General features: G+C 46.2%; 1 protein-coding gene across 2 annotated transcripts in view; it reads left to right on the top strand.

Annotated features, from left to right (window-relative positions):
- Window positions 1-18,953, top strand: part of LOC119962960 (LIM and calponin homology domains-containing protein 1-like) — a 502,229-nt gene that overhangs the window by 396,205 nt on the left and 87,071 nt on the right. For both annotated transcript variants that reach the window (XM_038791315.1, XM_038791316.1), the window contains 5 exons: window positions 8,666-9,077; window positions 10,042-10,281; window positions 11,136-11,262; window positions 14,236-14,408; window positions 14,567-14,678. In XM_038791315.1, coding sequence (XP_038647243.1) covers window positions 8,666-9,077; window positions 10,042-10,281; window positions 11,136-11,262; window positions 14,236-14,408; window positions 14,567-14,678 — 1,064 coding nt within the window. The remainder of the gene's footprint in view (window positions 1-8,665; window positions 9,078-10,041; window positions 10,282-11,135; window positions 11,263-14,235; window positions 14,409-14,566; window positions 14,679-18,953) is intronic.

Genomic DNA, 18,953 nt, shown 5'->3' with positions numbered 1-18,953 from the left:
CCTAATAATGCATTACTGAGAGACACGCAGCATAAATGAAGTAAAGAATAGTGGTGATATCGAATTATTTAGCCAGTCTATCTTTTTCATTCTTTCATGGGCCAGCATTTATTGCCCCTAGCTAATTGCCCATGAACTCAACGGTTGGCCACCCGCTTTCGGAGGGAAGTGAAAGAGTCAACCACATTGCTGTGGTTCTGGAGCCACATGTGGCCCAGACCAGGTAAGAACAGCCGATTTCCTTCCGGAAGGACGTCAGTGAACCTGATGGATATTTACAACATGGTCACAATTACGGAGACTAGTTATTCCAGGTATTTTAAAAATTAATTGGATTCAAATTCCACCAACTGCTGTAATGAAATTTGAACCCGTGTCTCCAGAGTAATAGCCTGGGCCTTTGGATTAGTAGTCCACTGATATTACCACTACACCACCATCTACCCTTATGTCATAGGATCTAATTTTTCCCTTGGAGGTGGGATCGCAAGCCAAACCATTTCCTGCCATTGTGAACTCAATTCCCGAGTAGCAATGCCTGCCCAAACTATTACTCATCTGGTGACGGGGCCGGGCTTGAGTAAGGAGCCTTACCTCTGAAAGTAAACCTGGGATGGAGGTAGATGGATGCCAGGGTGGGGTGGTTAGAAGGCTGCCTTTGCTTACTGAGACATTTTCTCCAAGGCTAGTTCTTACAAATTTTTCAGTTTTTGAATCTTCGGAGTCTTTGGTTGTTTTCCATAATTTGGTAAAACTGACAACATCTTCAATTGATCTGGCAGCAAGTTTTATAAACACCCAGCAGCAACAGGCGGTCTGCAAAGTTAAAGTCAAAGTTGTCAACTTACTACCTTGAACCCATACCACCACCATATTTTATACATGAATGTTTGGCACCTTAGCCCTCACCTTTCAGGAACACCACTCACCCCAATATGTCTTCTCCTCCCTTCATGCCCACTCACCCATTATCTACTACAGATGGAACCCATGAGCCCTCTAATAACATAGGGACATCTTTGATATCCTCATGAAACAATCAACATAACAAATAGTCACCCAAAAACCTTTTCAAAATATGTTCATCTCCTCAGCGGCTCATAAAACTGTCAATCAAACATGTAGCCATTCAAACGCTGCTTGAAAAAATAATCTTCTTAAGTGCTCATAACTTTGTTAAAATAAATAAACAGCCATTCAAAAACATCTTGAAAAGAACATAATCCTATTAATTGCTTGTGAAACTGTCAATCAAAACAAAGTTCACAGGCCACTTGTCAACAGTATTCTCAATCCCTGTCAAACTGAATCCATTAGTATCAGCCAAACATTCATAATTGGGTTCCTTTCGTGACCACAGATAAGTCCGAGACGAATAGATAAGTGAAACTAGTTTTATTATGAGGTAATGGTATGTACAATACTCTCTAGATCTCAGACAGGTCTGAGGAGTCGGTTCCAAACCTGGCCGACCTTTATATTACAAGTTATTAGAGTGTCCATGGGCTCCCCGCCCCTCTGCGGGGGAGCTTGTACTTATCGAGGCTCACAGGGTGATTGATTGCTTCTACCCTTTAGATCTTATGCGGGTTATAACAGTTCCATTGCACAACTGAATAAGCACAGCCTGCAGAACTGAACATTATTGAGAAGAGAAATGTTACTGAAGCATTTCCAAGTCGCACCTTTAGGAGCAGCTGTTGCATAAATTGTTGCGATCGTTTGAAAATTGGCATTCTTACATTTGGCCTGATGATTGCAAGATGAAAAGCTTTGGCAATATGTAGCACTTTTCAACAATAGAAACATAGAAAATAGATTCAGCAGGAGGCCATCCGGCCCTTTGAGCCTGCTCCGCCGTTCATTATGATCATGGCTGATCATCAAGTTCAATACCCTGATCCCGTCTTCCCCCCATATCCCTTGATCCCTTTAGCCCCAAGGGTTACATCGAATTCCTTCTTGAAATTACACAATGTTTTGGCCTCAACTACTTTCTGTGGTAGCAAATTCCACAGATTCACCACTCCCTGGGTGAAGAAATTTCGCCTCACCTCAGTTCTAAATGGTCTATCCCATATGCTCAAATTATGACCCCTAGTTCTGGACTCCACCACCATCGGGAACATTCTTTCTGAATCTAACCTGTCTAATCCTGTTAGAATTTTGCAAGTTTCTACGTGATCCCCTATCACTCTTCTAAACGGCAATGGATATAATCCTATTATATTCTCTCCTTATATGCCAGTCTAGCCATATCAGGAATCAGCCTGGTAAACCTATGCTGTACACCCTCCATAGCAATTTTCAGCAGCTAAATATATTAAAACTTTTAAACTAGTGGAACAGATGGCTATCTGGTCCTCTGCTTCAAAGACTCAAGAGATGGATGCACTGTGAATTCATGTAAAGATGAAAGCACAGGGTCCACTTCACACATTAAAATTGGAATATCAATATTGTTCAATACAGAAGAGCACTTTATTCAGTTAATAATGTACTTTAATACATCTGAACATTCCTAATACTGGCCAATTTAATGGTTGCTGAACATTTAAGAACAAAGCCCATGTCAATCAGTGCATGAAAACATACTTAAACTATCATAAAGCATCTAATTATGATGCATGAAGATGCCACTAATTTTCACCCTTTCCTATCAAAAGATTCCCAACTCCAACAGGCTTCCCCCATGGTTTATGTGACGTGCTTCACACAGGCTTCAGAAACCCATTTGCCTCACCAAAAATTTCAAACTCTAGGAAATACAAAATTGAGGTCGGCAGCAGCACTAGAACTCCCAACATCTGATTTTCACTGAGTTGCATCCCACCATGTTTCTCACGTGATTAAAATGGCGACTGGCAGGAATTAGGTAGCAATTTCAGAATTCTCGATCTCCTGACTATTTTTACCCCCTCGACTCAGGGTCCCTGTGTTGGGACAGCAAATTCCAGCCAATAGAGTTATTGCAGCACAAAAAGAGGCCATTCAATCTATCACGTTTATTCTGACTCTTCATAGAACAATCCAATTTGTCTATCTCTGTACCCATGTAATCATTTATCACCTCTGCTACGATTTAATAATAATAATAATTGTCACAAGTTTTTTACATTAACACTGCAATGAGGTGACTGTGAAAAGCCCCTAGTCGCCCCATTCTGGCGCCTGTTCGAGGACATGGAGGGAGAATTCAAACTGTCCAAATGACCAAACAGCATGGATGGGGTTTTGGGAATCAGCGAGGCGGGCAACTTCAGCGTGAAGGAGTGGCATTAACCACTCCAGCGTGGGGCCGCCCTGAAGGTGCGGAATCCCCCGCACCTTCAGGGGCTAGGCCAGCGGCGGAGTGGTTTGTGCCGACTGGCACCGAAGGGCCTTCGCCGGCCGACGCAAGTTGGCGCATGCATGGGAGCGCCAGCGTGGGCTGGCGTCATCTCAGCGCATGCGCAGGGAGGTTCATCTCCACGTCGGCCATCGGCGCCGGAGAATTGGCAGCCGGTGGGGGCAGGATTCACAACCCACCCTCCTCCTCCCCCCCCAGCGAGTCTCCAACCCGGCGGGGGTCGGAAATATCCTGCCCCATGTCTTTCGGGGCTTGTGGGAGGAAACCGGACTCAGTCTGCGGCCGCCCTGGTGGGGGGGTGGCAGGGGGATCGATCACCAGGGGGATCCTCATGGACGGTCAGGGGAGCAATTGGGCGTCACGGACCCGTGGGCACGCACTGTCGGAGGGGCCTATATTTTTGGTGCCGCTCTGCGGTCCGAATCCGCCATGTCCCACGGGGCGGCCTGCGCATGCGCGGACTCCCGACTGGCCATGCGGGGTCCTGTATCCGCAGCCAGAGCCAGAGCTGGCCCTGCCAGCCCCCTGCAGGTAAGAATCGCTCAGGGCTTTGTTAAGGAAAACATCTGAACCTGAGGGGCACCAATATCCTGGGGGGGGAGATTTGTTAGTGCTCTTTGGGGGGGTTTAAACTAATTCAGCAGGGGCATGGGAACCTGGATTGTAGTTTTGGGGTCCGGGAGATTGAGAGTATAGAGGTCAGGAGCGCATATTTGACTACGCAGGAGGGTGCCAGTGTTCCGGTAGGTGGTTTGAAGTGTGTCTACTTCAATGCCAGGAGTATACGAAATAAGGTAGGGGAACTGGCAGCATGGGTTGGTACCTGGGACTTCGATGTTGTGGCCATTTCAGAGACATGGATAGAGCAGGGACAGGAATGGTTGTTGCAGGTTCCGGGGTTTAGGTGTTTTAGTAAGCTCAGAGAAGGGGGCAAAAGAGGGGGAGGTGTGGCGCTGCTAGTCAAGGACAGTATTACGGTGGCGGAAAGGATGCTAGATGGAGAGTCTTCTGCCGAGGTAGTATGGGCTGAGGTTAGAAACAGGAAAGGAGAGGTCACCCTGTTGGGAGTTTTCTATAGGCCACCTAATAGTTCTAGGGATGTAGAGGAAAGGATGGCGAAGATGATTCTGGAAAAGAGCGAAAATAACAGGGTAGTTGTTATGGGAGACTTTAACTTTCCAAATATTGACTGGAAAGATATAGTTCGAGCACATTAGATGGGTTGTTCTTTGTACAATGTGTGCAGGAGGGTTTCCTGACACAATATGTTGACAGGCCAACAAGAGGCGAGGCCACATTGGATTTGGTTTTGGGTAATGAACCAGGCCAGGTGTTAGATCTGGAGGTAGGTGAGCACTTTGGAAACAGTGACCACAATTCGGTGATCTTTACGTTAGTGATGGAAAGGGATAAGTATACCCCGCAGGGCAAGAGTTATAGCTGGGGGAAGGGCAATTATGATGCCATTAGACATGACTTAGGATGTATAGGTTGGAGAAGTAGGCTGCAAGGGTTGGGCACACTGGATATGTGGAGCTTGTTCAAGGAACAGCTATTGCATGTTCTTGATAAGTACGTACCAGTCAGGCAGGGAGGAAGGGGTAGAGCGAGGGAACCGTGGTTTACCAAAGAAGTGGAATCTCTTGTTAAGAGGAAGAAGGAGGCCTATGTGAAGATGAGGCGTGAAGTTTCAGTTGGGGCGCTTGATAGTTACAAGGAAGCGAGGAAGGATCTGAAGAGATAGCTAAGACGAGCAAGGAGGGGACATGAGAAGTCTTTGGCAGGTAGGATCAAGGAAAACCCAAAAGCTTTCTATAGGTATGTCAGGAATAAAAGAATGACTAGGGTAAGAGTAGGGCCAGTCAAGGACAGTGGTGGGAAGTTGTGTGTGGAGGCTGAGGAGATAAGCGAGATACTAAATGAATACTTTTCGTCAGTATTCACTCAGGAAAAAGATAATGTTGTGGAGGAGAATGCTGAGACCCAGGCTATTAGAATAGATGGCATTGAGGTGCGTAGGGAAGAAGTGTTGGCAATTCTGGACAAGGTGAAAATAGATAAGTCCCCAGGGCCTGATGGGATTTATCCTAGGATTCTCTGGGAAGCCAGGGAAGAGATTGCTGTACCTTTGGCTTTGATTTTTATGTCATCATTGGCTACAGGAATAGTGCCAGGGGACTGGAGGGTAGCAAATGTGGTCCCTTTGTTCAAGAAGGGGAGTAGAGATAACCCCGGTAACTATAGGCCGGTGAGCCTCACGTCTGTTCTGGGTAAAGTCTTGGAGAGGATTATAAGAGATACGATTTATAATCATCTAGATAGGAATAATATGATTAGGGATAGTTAGCATGGTTTTGTGAAGGGTAGGTCATGCCTCACAAACCTTATCGAGTTCTTTGAGAAGGTGACTGAACAGGTAGACGAGGGTAGAGCAGTTGATGTGGTGTATATGGATTTCAGTAAAGCGTTTGATAAGGTTCCCCACGGTCGGCTATTGCAGAAAATACGGAGGCTGGGGATTGAGGGTGATTTAGAGATGTGGATCAGAAATTGGCTAGTTGAAAGAAGACAGAGGGTGGTGGTTGATGGCAAATGTTCAGAATGGAGTTCAGTTACGAGTGGCATACCACAAGGATCTGTTCTGGGGCCGTTGCCGTTTGTCATTTTTATAAATGACCTAGAGGAGGGCACAGAAGGTTGGGTGAGTAAATTTGCAGACGACACTAAAGTCGATGGGGTTGTAGACAGTGTGGAAGGATGTTGCAGGTTACAGAGGGACATAGATAAGCTGCAGAGCTGGGCTGAGAGGTGGCAAATGGAGTTTAATGTAGAGAAGTGTGAGGTGATTCACTTTGGAAAGAAAAACAGGAATGCGGAATATTTGGCTAATGGTAAAATTCTTGGCAGTGTGGATGAGCAGAGGGATCTCGGTGTCCATGTACATAGATCCCTGAAAGTTGCCACCCAGGTTGATAGGGTTGTGAAGAAGGCCTATGGTGTGTTGGCCTTTATTGGTAGAGGGATTGAGTTCCAGAGCCATGAGGTCATGTTGCAGCTGTACAAAACTCTGGTATTGCCGCATTTGGAGTATTGCGTACAGTTCTGGTCGCCTCATTATAGGAAGGACGTGGAAGCTTTGGAACGGGTGCAGAGGAGATTTACCAGGATGTTGCCTGGTATGGAGGGAAAATCTTATGAGGAAAGGCTGATGGACTTGAGGTTGTTCTCGTTAGAGAGAAGAAGGTTAAGAGGTGACTTAATAGAGGCATACAAAATGATCAGAGGGTTAGATAGGGTGGACAGTGAGAGCCTTCTCCCGCGGATGGAGGTGGCTAGCATGAGGGGACATAGCCTTAAATTGAGGGGTAATAGATATAGGACAGAGGTCAGAGGTAAGTTTTTTACGCAAAGAGTGGTGAGGCCGTGGAATGCCCTACCTGCAACAGTAGTGAACTCGCCAACATTGAGGGCATTTAAAAGTTTATTGGATAAGCATATGGATGATAATGGCATAGTGTAGGTTAGATGGCCTTTAGTTTTTGACTTCCCATGTCGGTGCAACATCGTGGGCCGAAGGGCCTGTACTGCGCTGTATCGTTCTATGTTCTATGAAAGTCCAGAGTGAAGCGCCAGCATTTTTACACTGCCATGGGGACATAGCCCCATTATTGGAGAATCCAGCCCAACATCCTTCCTAACATGTGTTGACCAGGGCCGAAATTCTTCAACCCCCAGCAGGGTCGGAGAATCGCCTGGGGCCGCTGAAAATCCCACCCCCGCCGTGGCAGAGGTTCTCCGCCACCCGGGAATTGGCGGGGGCGGGAATCACGCCACTCCGATCGACGAGGCCCCTGCGGCGATTCTCCGGCCGAAGTCCCGCTGCTGGGAGGCCTCTCCCGCCGCCGAGGTTTGAACCACCTCTGGTGGCGGTGGGATCGGCGCCGCGACCAGAGTCCTGGGGGGGGCGGGGGGCAATCGGACCCTGTGGGGTGTCCCCACGGTGGCCAGGCCCGCGATCGGGGCCCCCCGCTCAGACTCCGGGCCAGTGCCCTGGGTGCACTCTTTCTCCTCCGCCTACACCATGGCGGAAGCGGAAGAGAAACCTACATCGCGTATGCGCCGGTGGTGACGTCAGCGGCAGCTGGCCGCTGACGTCACCGCTGGCACATGCGCCGACCGGCGAAAGCCTTTCGGCCAGACCCGCTGCCGGGCAGCGCGCCTGAAAGGCCGCTGGCGCCAGTTTTTTGCGCCAGTCTTCTGGTGCCAACCACTCCGGTGCGGGGCTAGCCCCCAAAGATGCGGCAAATTCCCCACCTTTGGATAGGCCCGACCCCGGAGTGGTTGGCGCCACTCCCCTACACCGGGACCCCCCGTCACGCCGGGTAGGGGAGAATCCCGCCCCTGAACTGAACACAGGCCTAACTGGAGCTTTATAATGGTCAACCACAACGTCCCTGCTTTTGAACTCAATACCTCAATTTACAATGCTCAAAATGCCATATGCATTGCTAATTACTCTCTCAATATGTCCTACTATCTTCAAAAATTAATAGACATAAATCCCGAGATCCCTTCATTCCTCCACACTCTTATGAACTGTGCCATTAGGTTTATATTGTCCCTCTTTATCTCTTCTGCCAAAATTCAAACTTAATTTCCTTTTGTCATTTCAGTCATTCTGCAAGTCTATGTCCTGTTGCAGTCGGTTGTTGTCACCCTCGCTGTCTGTCACACCTCAAAGATTGGTATCATAGGCAAATTTTGAAATTTTATCCCATAATCCTATATATAAAAGAACAGTGGTCCTAGCACTGACCCTTGGGGAACACCATCTTACAGTCTGAAACGTCTTTTCTATTCTACTTTAGTTTAGTGAATTTTACATCATCCTAGGCCTTGTTACAACGATCTGGAATGAGCTTGGTTCCAAAACCACTGCAAAATCTGAAATACACCCAGTGAGTCATAAAGACAAAGCACTGAGGTGTATACCTTTATAACGCTGCTGTAGACTGTACTTACCACTATAAAATCAAACTTTTTTTCCCTGACTTAATGCCTACAGTATTTTGTTTGCTGCAGGATAAGGTGGTGGGAAACTTTAAATGAAGACATTAAAGTTGACAGATAGTAAAATCAGACATGGGATGTAAAATGGGCACCTGACCCAAATTTCTCCTGTTCCTGCTGGGCAGCTTATGTTAAACTGACCTGCTTCATTGAATACATCAAAATAGATATTGAGAAAAGCTGGTTATTAAGTTAAAATATTCAAACCTTGTGCTATGGTTCATTACTATATTTTTTGAATCTCAGGGAATGCAGAGAACATGCACTGCAAGAAGCATATAAGGAAGCAAGTACCCCAGAAGAAGCTGAAGACATTTTGAAAAAGTTTTCACAGAGGTTTATCATCAGCGAACCTGTTCTTGAAAGCTTGGTGATGCCAAAATTCCTGGAGAGAAGTCAATCTGTGGATTCAGATACTCCATCCTCGCCAACAAAAGACCCCAATTCACTTAAATACTTACGACAGCAATCATTGCCTGTCCAAAAATATACTGCCACGGTTGAAGCAATAATCATTCCAAGCAGCCAGTCCCAGACTAACTTTTCTGCCACTATAACATCACCAACCAGATCTGTTGCCTCGAAGGCAGTGCCTATGTTGACCCCCAAGCCTTATTCACAACCAAAAGATTCACAGACTGTGCTGAAATCTTTTAAGGTAAGAAGGAACTATTAAAGCCCATGTCTTTGATCTTTAAACTGATGGAATGACTACTTATTCAGATATTAGTTGCTAAGTCATGTAAAATAGTTATTCAAATCAGTCAATGCCCACTAAACCATAGAGAAGATTCCTTCTTGAGCTTAGTCCTTAACTGGTGTACTGTGTTTAGTTCTGATTGCAAGACTTTGGGAAGGATATCAAAGCATTGGCGAGTGGGCAGAAAAGTTATACTAGAATGGTGCCAGGGATAAGAAACTTCAGTTATGTGGAAATCCTGTTGTTCTCCTTCGAGCAGGGAAGATTAAGAGGGGACTTTGATAGAGGTGTTCAAAATCATGACTGGGTTTTTAAGGGCGTCATGGCGGGGCAGTAGTTAGTGCTGATGTCTCATGATGGCGAGGACCAGGTTCGATCCTGGTCCTGGGTCACTGTCCATGTGGAGTTTGCATATTCTCCCCATGTCTGTGTGGGTCTCACCCCCCACAACCCAAAAATGTACAGGATAGTGGATTGGCCATGCTAAATTGCCTTTTATAGTGATGTCAGAATGTCTTAAAAATTTGCACATTTTGTACATTCTCCCAGTGTCTGCATGGGTCTCACCCCCACAACCCAAAGATGTGCAGGGTAGGTGCATTGCACCTTAATTGGGAAAAAAATAATTGGGTACTCTAAATGTTTTTAAAAATGTCTTAAAAGTCCTTCGTGCCTTTTGAGCATTACTGTTAGTTGGATTTCAAAAATAAATAATTTATATTTCTTTTGGTAAAATAATTAATGTGATTTTCTGTAAAATCCCACATGACATTCTGTATACCCAATGGGTTTTTATCTGCATTGCTTTGAATGTTTTTTTTCCACAGTGACACATATAGAAATGTTTACTTTTGTGTTTCAACTGAAAATTACAATTAACCTCTGATTTGAATTATTTTCTGATATACATGTGCGTATGTAGAAAGATGGAAAGATTAGAATAAATGGAGGGACCAGCCCAACATTTACCAGAGTTGAAGACAAGGAGTACACACCTGCAGTATCTTCCCCAACCCTTACAACATCACAGATGTTTGAAAGTATAGCAAAAGTGGACAATCCTCCATTAAAATCTCAGACAGATACCTACAGCCATGTGCCCGGACTTGAACAGGTGGTTTCTTCAACCATAAATGACCGGCAGACCGAGGAGACAGTGCAGGTATGTACGGCTTTAGTAACCATGGGTTCATGACCCTGCACTGCCACTGGTTCCTTTACCACAATGCTGGATAAAGGTTATTCTCAAGCACAATATTTGTATGTGTTCTACATGATATTTAAGGTGGTTAATACATTCTCACTTCATGTTATTTTCTGTCAGTGTTCCTTGTGATAAATATCCACTTGAGATGCTGATTTTAATCCCCCCACCACCAAGTCTGATGAGAAAGAAAAATAAAATGTAGGGGTTAAAATAGAGACCGGGATCTTGCCCTCTGACGTGTTACTGCACTCACGTTGACCAACTTACTCTTGGTTTTTAGATGGCAGAAGAGGACTTAATTAAAATGTAAAACTCTGCATTTGATTACTTTAGTCAGACTCAAATGCTGTGTTAATTTTGTGTCACAAAGTTCTGATTTGATTTGAGAAACCCAGTGGGAGCAGCAAGCCCTGAGGATATGAATAATTAATCTTCAGGAGATTTCCTTGTGGACCAGGAGGTAAATGAGCAGGAATTCTTAGTTGTCATGGCTACCGACTTCATACATCCCTACACCACATCATTTATCTGACTTTTGGGACCGTTACAGCTAGGCACTCCGTGGCCATGGCTTCCTCCCGCACTTGGCTGACTCCTGACTGTCAGCTTTACATCATTGCTGGGAGATTTGACAGGGCGTCATGTTTGGAATGTTTAAATGAGGCCTAAGAGCGAAAATGGCCTGGGCCTCATAACACTCCCCACAGACATCATGCTCTTCAATATCAGCGCTCATATGTTATCCGGTAGTCACATGCCGTTACGACGGTGGTGCTTTGTAATAAATCAGTGGCTTCTTTTTCCTGTAGGAGGAACAAATTGAGATGTCAATCACCATTCCCACCTGCCAAGGGCCAAGTACAGAGGAAGAATCGGATTTGAAATCCTGCTGCAATGAGAGTGCTGAAGAGACAGTGAAAGATGCAGCACAAGAAGGTGTGAGGCTCAATTCAAACATGCAGCAATAAGCTCCAGCTCAGTCTTATGTCTTGTTGTGATATTACAGGTGTTAGACTTCCCTAAAGTTTGTTGTTTTCAAATCTTGCAAGTGAGAGGTTCAATGGGAATAAAATGGCACTGTGACTTGGTAATTACATTGGGCACGATCTACCAGCCACGTCTCACCCGCACCTGGGTGTGACATGGCTGGTAGATGCCAGGAGAGGCCTCTTCCAGCATTAACCCAGCTGGCTGCGCCTCGCGAGATCTAAAGGGATCTCGCATGATGCCTCACAGACCTTAGGCGAGCACCATTCAGTACTGGTCCCCACAAATGGAGACCAGGCAGGATGGCATTGGGGGATGCAGGAGATCAGAGGCCTCCAGGTGCTTGGCCTCTCAGCAGGGTGGCACCCTAGAATAGCTGGTGCCAATTGAGCACCTTATCACTGGCACCCTGGCAGTGCTGCCTGAGCACCCTGGTGGTGCCAACTGGGTGATTTACCCATGTTGGGTTCAGACCCGGGAGTGTGCTGCCTGTGTGAGATGGGGTGCCAGGGGTCCTGAGGACTCCCTTATAGGTGAGTTAGGGCATTCAAGGGGTCAAGAGATTAGTGTGCCGTTTAAAATGGTGCCCAGATCTCCTCCTGCACTGAGGATTTCCGGCGAGCGAAGTCCCTCAGTGCAGGAAATGTGACTGAGCACAGCCCCGGGGAGGGGGGACACCTTCCTGTCTGGGCCACCAAAACAAAGAGTGCCGTTAGATACTCTTTTTTCAAAAAATATTTTTATTCTCCTTTTTCACATTTTCTCCCAAATTTACACCCAACAATAAACAATAATCAGTAACGAGTGCAATGTCAATCCCCATATCAATAACAATGATCCCATCTTCCCACCAAACACCAAAAAATTAGCCTGCATTTTAACATAAATAAATGACAAAAAGGAATCAGGAATCACCCATAGTCCCCATTAACACATACAGTCTCCCTCCCCCCAACCCTCCCAGCACCCCCCACTAATGTTCGATATAATCCAATTCTCGAAAGTGCATAATGAATAACGGCCATGAATTGTAGAACCCCGCCATTCTTCCCGTCAGTTCAAATTTGACCTTTACAGGCGTCAAGAATTCCAGCAGGTCCCCCAGCCACGCCAGGGCACAGGGTGGAGAGATTGATCTCCACCCTAACAGGATCCGCCTTTGGGCGATCAACGAGGTGAAGGCTACAACATCTGCCTCCGTACCCGCTGCCGTTAGATACTCTAACAGGTTGTTCCCACCGCTTATAGTACCGTGAATAACCCCTTGATTCCTGCTCAGAATGAACGCAGTTTTTGTGTTGGTAAGATCGCGCCGATTATATACAAATACAAAAGGTTTAGTGAAAATGTGTGCACAAAAAAAAAGTATTTATCGTGGGTTCAGCTTGCCAGCTATAAAATTGCTTTTACACCCGCTCCCTGATCCTCTGGGGATCCAGACCAAATCCCTAACAGATCGCGGTGTGTAACTACACCAGACAGACTGCAGCAGTTTAAGAAGGCTGCTCACCACCATCTCCTCCAAGGCAATTGGGAATAAGCAACAAACCCTGGCCCAGCCAGCGATAGCCATACCCTATAAATGGAATAAAATGGAATAAGTGGAGGAGTTTTTAAGAAATATAATTTTATGATCAAAGAAATGATGCCTGATGCAACTCCAGTTCCTTCACTCTTTGTTTCATATGTTTATCACTTTTCCTGCCTGAATTCTCTGCTTTAAGCTTATGTTGCTTTTCTATCCCATGTGCACTGAACCTCTTTTGACAGGGCAAAAAGGACACGATTTAACGGGACAAAAACAGAGTCCACTTTTGGGTACGTTTACCGGGTATTTCTCGATTCCTGAAGCACCAAGAACAACACTGCTATTTTACGGGACTTTGCCATTTCTTTTGGCCTCGCTTTGGAAGCCCCGCCAAGGCCGCACTTACCTACTTTCCTGCACTGACAAGCTGCAAGAAGAGTATTTGCGAATCGGGGCACCACCCAGATTAACTCTTAGGGGAGCCTCGAGCCCCCCCCACCCTCACCCCTCCTCCTAAAGATAAGGCACACCCAGGCCGTACCCCTGGAACAGGAACCTGGCACCCGGGAACCTTGGCACTGTGAACCTATCATCCTGAGGTGCTCCTGATAGCCTGGCAGTGCCGATGGCAGTGCCCCGGTGATAGCATGAGTGCCAGGGTGCAACCCTGCCCAGAGCCTGGCTATCCGGGCGTCTCTAATGGTCTAATGGCCTGGAAGACATCCCCCCCCAGGTGCAATTATAGCTGGTCCACGTTTGCGTGGACCAGTGCTAAACGGCACCCAGGCGAGGTCTCACAGGCAAGGCTATTAGTTCCCTGACCCCGGGAGAATATGGAGCAGGCATATTTAAATGGGCCTCATGGCCCATTTCAGTATGTTAACCTGGATCTCACCCAGCGAGGGCGAGATCCAGATCTCGACATCTCGCGAGATCTTGTTATATCTTTTGTCGCATATCTCGCAAGCTGCCTCCAAGTCACCAAGTCGGTCGCGACTACGCCATTAAATCGAGCCCAAGAAGGCCGGATTAGCCTTTACTACAATTGACAATGGTCCAGCACCAGAGGTCACTATGTTCAGAAAGGAATAGGCCTCCTTGAAAATGTTTCCTCTGTATCGGAGAATACGTCATCTCTGTGAATCTGTGCACTAGCCGACTGTTCATTTATGCCAGTACGGCTAGAATTCAAAGACACTTAACCCAATTTGGAACCTCATCATGTCCCACTATAATTGTTAGATTGTTACTAATTGCTAAAGACCATAGAATGGCAGAACAGTCTCAAGGGGCTGAATGGTCTACCCCTGGTCCTGTGTTCCGGTCACAAGTATCTGTCTACTTTGAAAGACTTACTCACAAATTCAACTTTTATTTTCTTGAAAACTATGAAGAAGATCACCATTGGAATGTAGAAACATCGACAGTACACATTGCCCTCTCAAACAGTGTGGCACAGGGCACCAAGAACACAGTTGATTCCAAACTTCTAACCATTGATGGAGCCTGCTTAAAACCCGAGAAAGAGGAGCCCAGTGAAAGTGCACAGGAACAGCTTAAACAAGAGGTAGCCATTAATTTAATCTTGCACACTGCTTTCAAAAGTTTCACTTCTTTCCTTGTATATTAAATTTACTGCACCATTGCAATATTAACACAAAACAGGCATTAAAACCAGAGGCATTTCAACATGGTGAAACAGGAGATGTGTTTGTTTCCATTCAGAAGATAAGCAGAGTGGAGGAAGAGACTGTGGAGGAAGAGACCGTGGAGGAAGAGACTGTGGAGGAAGAGTCTGTGGAGGGAAGTCAGCCTGCGGGTGCTATTAATCAGCCAGGTGAGAGATCCAAACCACAGAGAACATGCCTGTTGCATTGTGAGATGCAGTTGGCTTTAAAAAGTAACACAGTAATGTTTCATGTCCAAAGCTGTGAACATTGACTAAAAATAGTGTAATGAACAAATACAAAACAAATTGCGTGGATGCACTGTTGCGTTATAAAATAGCGCTTTGTTTTTCAAACGGTGCTTGCAAAACTTACACCTTCATCAATACGCCATGGGCCATAAGACCATAAGACATAAGAGCAGAATTAGGCCACTCAGCCCATCGAGTCTGCTCCTCATCTCTGTTTTAAATGATCGCCCCTTTAGTCTGAGATGGCGTCTTCTGGTTCTAGTGTTTCCTACAAGTGGAAACATCCTCTCCACATCCATTCTATCCAGGCCTCGCAGTATCCTGTAATTTCAATAAGATCCCCTCTCATCCTTCTAAACTCCAACAAGTACAGACCCAGAATTCTCAACCGTTTCTCATACGACAAGTTCTTCATTCCAGGGATCATTCTTGTGAACCTCCTCTGGACCCTTTCCAAGGGGCAGCACGATAGCACTGTGGCTTCACAGCTTCAGGGTCCCAGGTTCGATTCCCCTCAGGGTCACTGTCTGTGCTGGGTCTGCACGTTCTCCCTGTGTCTGCGTGGGCTTCCTCCGGATGCTCCGGTTTCCTCCCACAGTCCAAAGACGTGCAGGCTAGGTGGATTGGCCATGATAACTTGCCCTTAGTGACCAAACGTTTGGGGTCGGGGGGGGGGGGTTATTGGGTTACGTGGATAGGGTGGAAGTGAGGGCTTAAATGAGTCGGTGCAGATTCGATGGGCCGAATGGCTTCCTCCTGTATTGTATGGTCGATGGCCAGGATTCTCTGACTCCCCGCTGGGTTGGAGAATCCCCGGTGGGGAGGCGCAAATCCCGCCCTGATGCCGGCTGCCGGGATTCCCGCCATGCCGGTCAGGGGCTGTTGACAGCGGCCACCCCCACCCCCCACCCCCCCCCCCCCCCCCCCCCCGGCGATTCTCCGGGCCCCAATGGGCCGAGCGGCCGTCCATTTTTGGCCAATCCTGCTGGCGTGAATTACTCACCTAAGCATTTCCAAAGTGCACTCCTTCCAAAGTGCATAACCTCCAACTTTTACAGAATTTTACAGCCCCCGGCGAATGATAAGACGGGAAGGGGTTAGTGTAAAATTGGATCAGAATTCCCTCCGAGATGCCGTCTGGTAGTGATTTTACATTGGGGCAGGCAGGGCCTTGGGCAGGAAGCTTGCCTTTGCCCCAATTAAGGTTCGTATACAGCCAGTTAATGACCTTATCCTGCCCAGAGTCAATTTTTAGGCTTGCAGATGGATGACAGCTCAGGGGTGAAATGCATAAATATACATAGCTTGATCTCAGGTGGGAAGGGCGCCTCCATCAGAAGTCCCATTCTGACTAGAGGTGGCCTCTCCTTAATGCCTGCTGACCTCTGAAACTCCTTTCCCGCTAACCTATCCCCTGAGACCCCGATCGCCCCCCCTCACATGTTCGCTACCCTCTCTGCCCTGGTACCCCTGGAACTTAACTGTCTCCCGGTTCCCGTGACCTAGTGCCTCTTCCAGCCACTGCAGCGCCTGCCTGGAGGGACTGAAGAGCTGCCGGCCAATCAGTTTGCCCCAAGTGAGGGGCAGAATTCTCACCTTATGCCAATCAATGCTCGTTAGAGTGTAATATGGCTGCTGGAGTTGGCAGGGATGTATTCAGACCATGGAGTAGAACATCGACTTGATAGCACTGATTGTTTCAGCACAATTGCCCCGATAACCCACACTAAAGCGCACACATTTAAGCACAAATTGTGCTCAGTGCAGCACGGGTTTGTGTGATCGCTTGCGCAGTTTTGAAAACTATCATGCGCGAAGCAGGGCCCATTCACAAAACTGACAATGGCCCCAGGGGGAATGAATCACCATTGGGAGTTTTTTTGTTCATTCATGGGATGTGGGCGTCGTTGGCTGGGGCCAGCATTTATCGCCCATCCATGTGGATGGCGAAAAGCATTTGTTTGCAAGCCTTTGACGAGGTTCCAAAGTTTAAGGTGGATGCTCTGGGTGCAAGGGCAGTAATAAATATGTTTTTTAAATTTTCTTTTTTTTTTCTACTGTACCCAGTCTTAACTATTTTCAGATTTTTTGTTACATTTGGAATTCTGTACCCAGAGGGCAGTGGAAGCTCAAAAATTCTGCATGTTCAAGACAGAAATCAGTAGATTTTTGGATGCTGATGGCATCAGGGGATATGGAGGTAGTGGGGATAATGGTGTCGAGGTAGACAATCAGTCGTGATCTGTTTGAATGGCCGAGCTAGCTCAACGGGCTGAAATGCCTAATCCTCCACCTAAACTCCTAATAAATGGTGGCTTGAAAGCGTGATTTAAAATTTTTAATCCAACCATTGCCACTTCAATATATCTTGGAATACTTTTTAAAGCAGATTTTGATTTTTTAAAAAGTCATATTTTAAAACGCAGCCTAATTGTTCAGGCTCATGGTGGGTTTATTTGTGGCAATATGAAAGTTAGTTTGAGCAGAACCACAAAACAATTAAACACTTCAAAATGTGCACAATTTTGGGCACAATTAATCCACCAGTTGCGCACAAATCAGAAACACGACCTAAAAACTTACCGGTAATCTGACAATTAAAGCAAAATCCTAACTTTGAGGTGAACAGATTGAAGTGACAGCTAGTTCTGAAAAATGAACCCCTGACGCGTGGTTGAGAATTCTAACAGTTACTGGATCTGTTCCTGCTGATACCAATCCCCTGACTGCTTTCTCAGTGCTTCACGCCCACCCTCCCCTCTACCATTGCACACCTCTGACTTAGGAGCCAGCGACAGTGACAGGCCTTGGGTGGCTGTAGTCTCGGCAGCAGCCACCGCCTCCCGGGTGCCGTTGTCATTTCATAAAGACGCTCACTTCTAAATGGCCTGCAGTTGTTGGCATGTGGGACTTCTGCTCCATGGTTTTTGATCCTGGGACAGGACCTCTGCTGTCCAGGTAGCTGAGAGACACTTAATTCAGCAGACCTTCCCTAACAGAGGCAACACAGGCTTCTCGCTCACTTTCCAGTCAGTGGGCAAAATGCCTGTTCCTCTATTCAATACTGCCCCCCTGCATCTCTTCATGTAAGCTCGAAACATTTTTAGCAAAGAATGTTTCTGAGAAATGAGTAATTAGTTTGTGTCAGACTGTTGATTTCTGTATTTATTTAAACACCAGAGAGTTCAGCAGCAAACGCTGTGGAATTGTACAGAATCACTGACAGTAACTCCTGGATCATTTAACGATGGATGCACTCAGAAATTCTGAGGTGAAATGACTGCAAATGCTGTCAACTTTGGGATCATTATGATCTCAAAATCCATGATTTAGTCTTTAGGGAAATAACTTCAATATTTTGCTCAATAATATTTTAACCATCCTTTGTCTCATTGCTTCTTTTTAAGTTTGTGTGAACTTTCCTTTACACTAATGGTGCAAACATTCAGTAATGTGATAGAAGCATAGGATACAAGTTAAAACCAGGTAAGTGCAGTGATGATCTATCAATGGAACTCCTATCACATCTCGTTACTCCATAATTTCACGGTAATTACAGAGTCATCTGGCAATAACTGCTTCTAAAGGAAGAGTCTGGGAGTCTAATGTATCACCATTCAACTATCAGATAAACTTGATACAAACAAGATTAACAATGATCTTCCATTCACAATTGTGCATCACAAAATCAAGATACTGGGATGGAGCGAATAATTTCAAAATAATCTGCAATTTTAACTTACTATGAACTTACTATGAAGAAAGTTATACAGTCAACAAGCTTTCAATACATTGAGAGAAGATCTATTACTGCCTCCTTCTCTGGCTTTTAATCTTCTAACTTTTAGATGGGCCTCAGAATTCCCATGACTGCATTAAACAAAAGCCCAGGATCACTCTCTAGTGTCCCGGCCAATATTTCTCCCTCACCCATCATCACAAAAATCCTTAGGTCATTATCTTAGTGGTGTTAATGGGGCTATGCTGCGTGCAGTTTGACTGCCGCACTTTCTACTTTACAACAGTGATTGCTCAAAGTACTTAATTGGCTGTTCAGCGTTTTGGGATATCCTGAGGTTGTGAAAGGTAGGGCAGAATCTCACCCAGGGCGAGATTCTCCACTGGGTGACGCCAAAAGCGGGAAAGGCGATCGGGCGGAGAATTGGTTTTGACGCCAAAATTATGACGGGCACC

The sequence above is a fragment of the Scyliorhinus canicula genome, chromosome 3 (assembly GCF_902713615.1).
Source record: "Scyliorhinus canicula chromosome 3, sScyCan1.1, whole genome shotgun sequence".
Lineage (NCBI taxonomy): Eukaryota > Metazoa > Chordata > Chondrichthyes > Carcharhiniformes > Scyliorhinidae > Scyliorhinus > Scyliorhinus canicula.
This window is presented reverse-complemented; position numbering and strand designations above follow the sequence as displayed.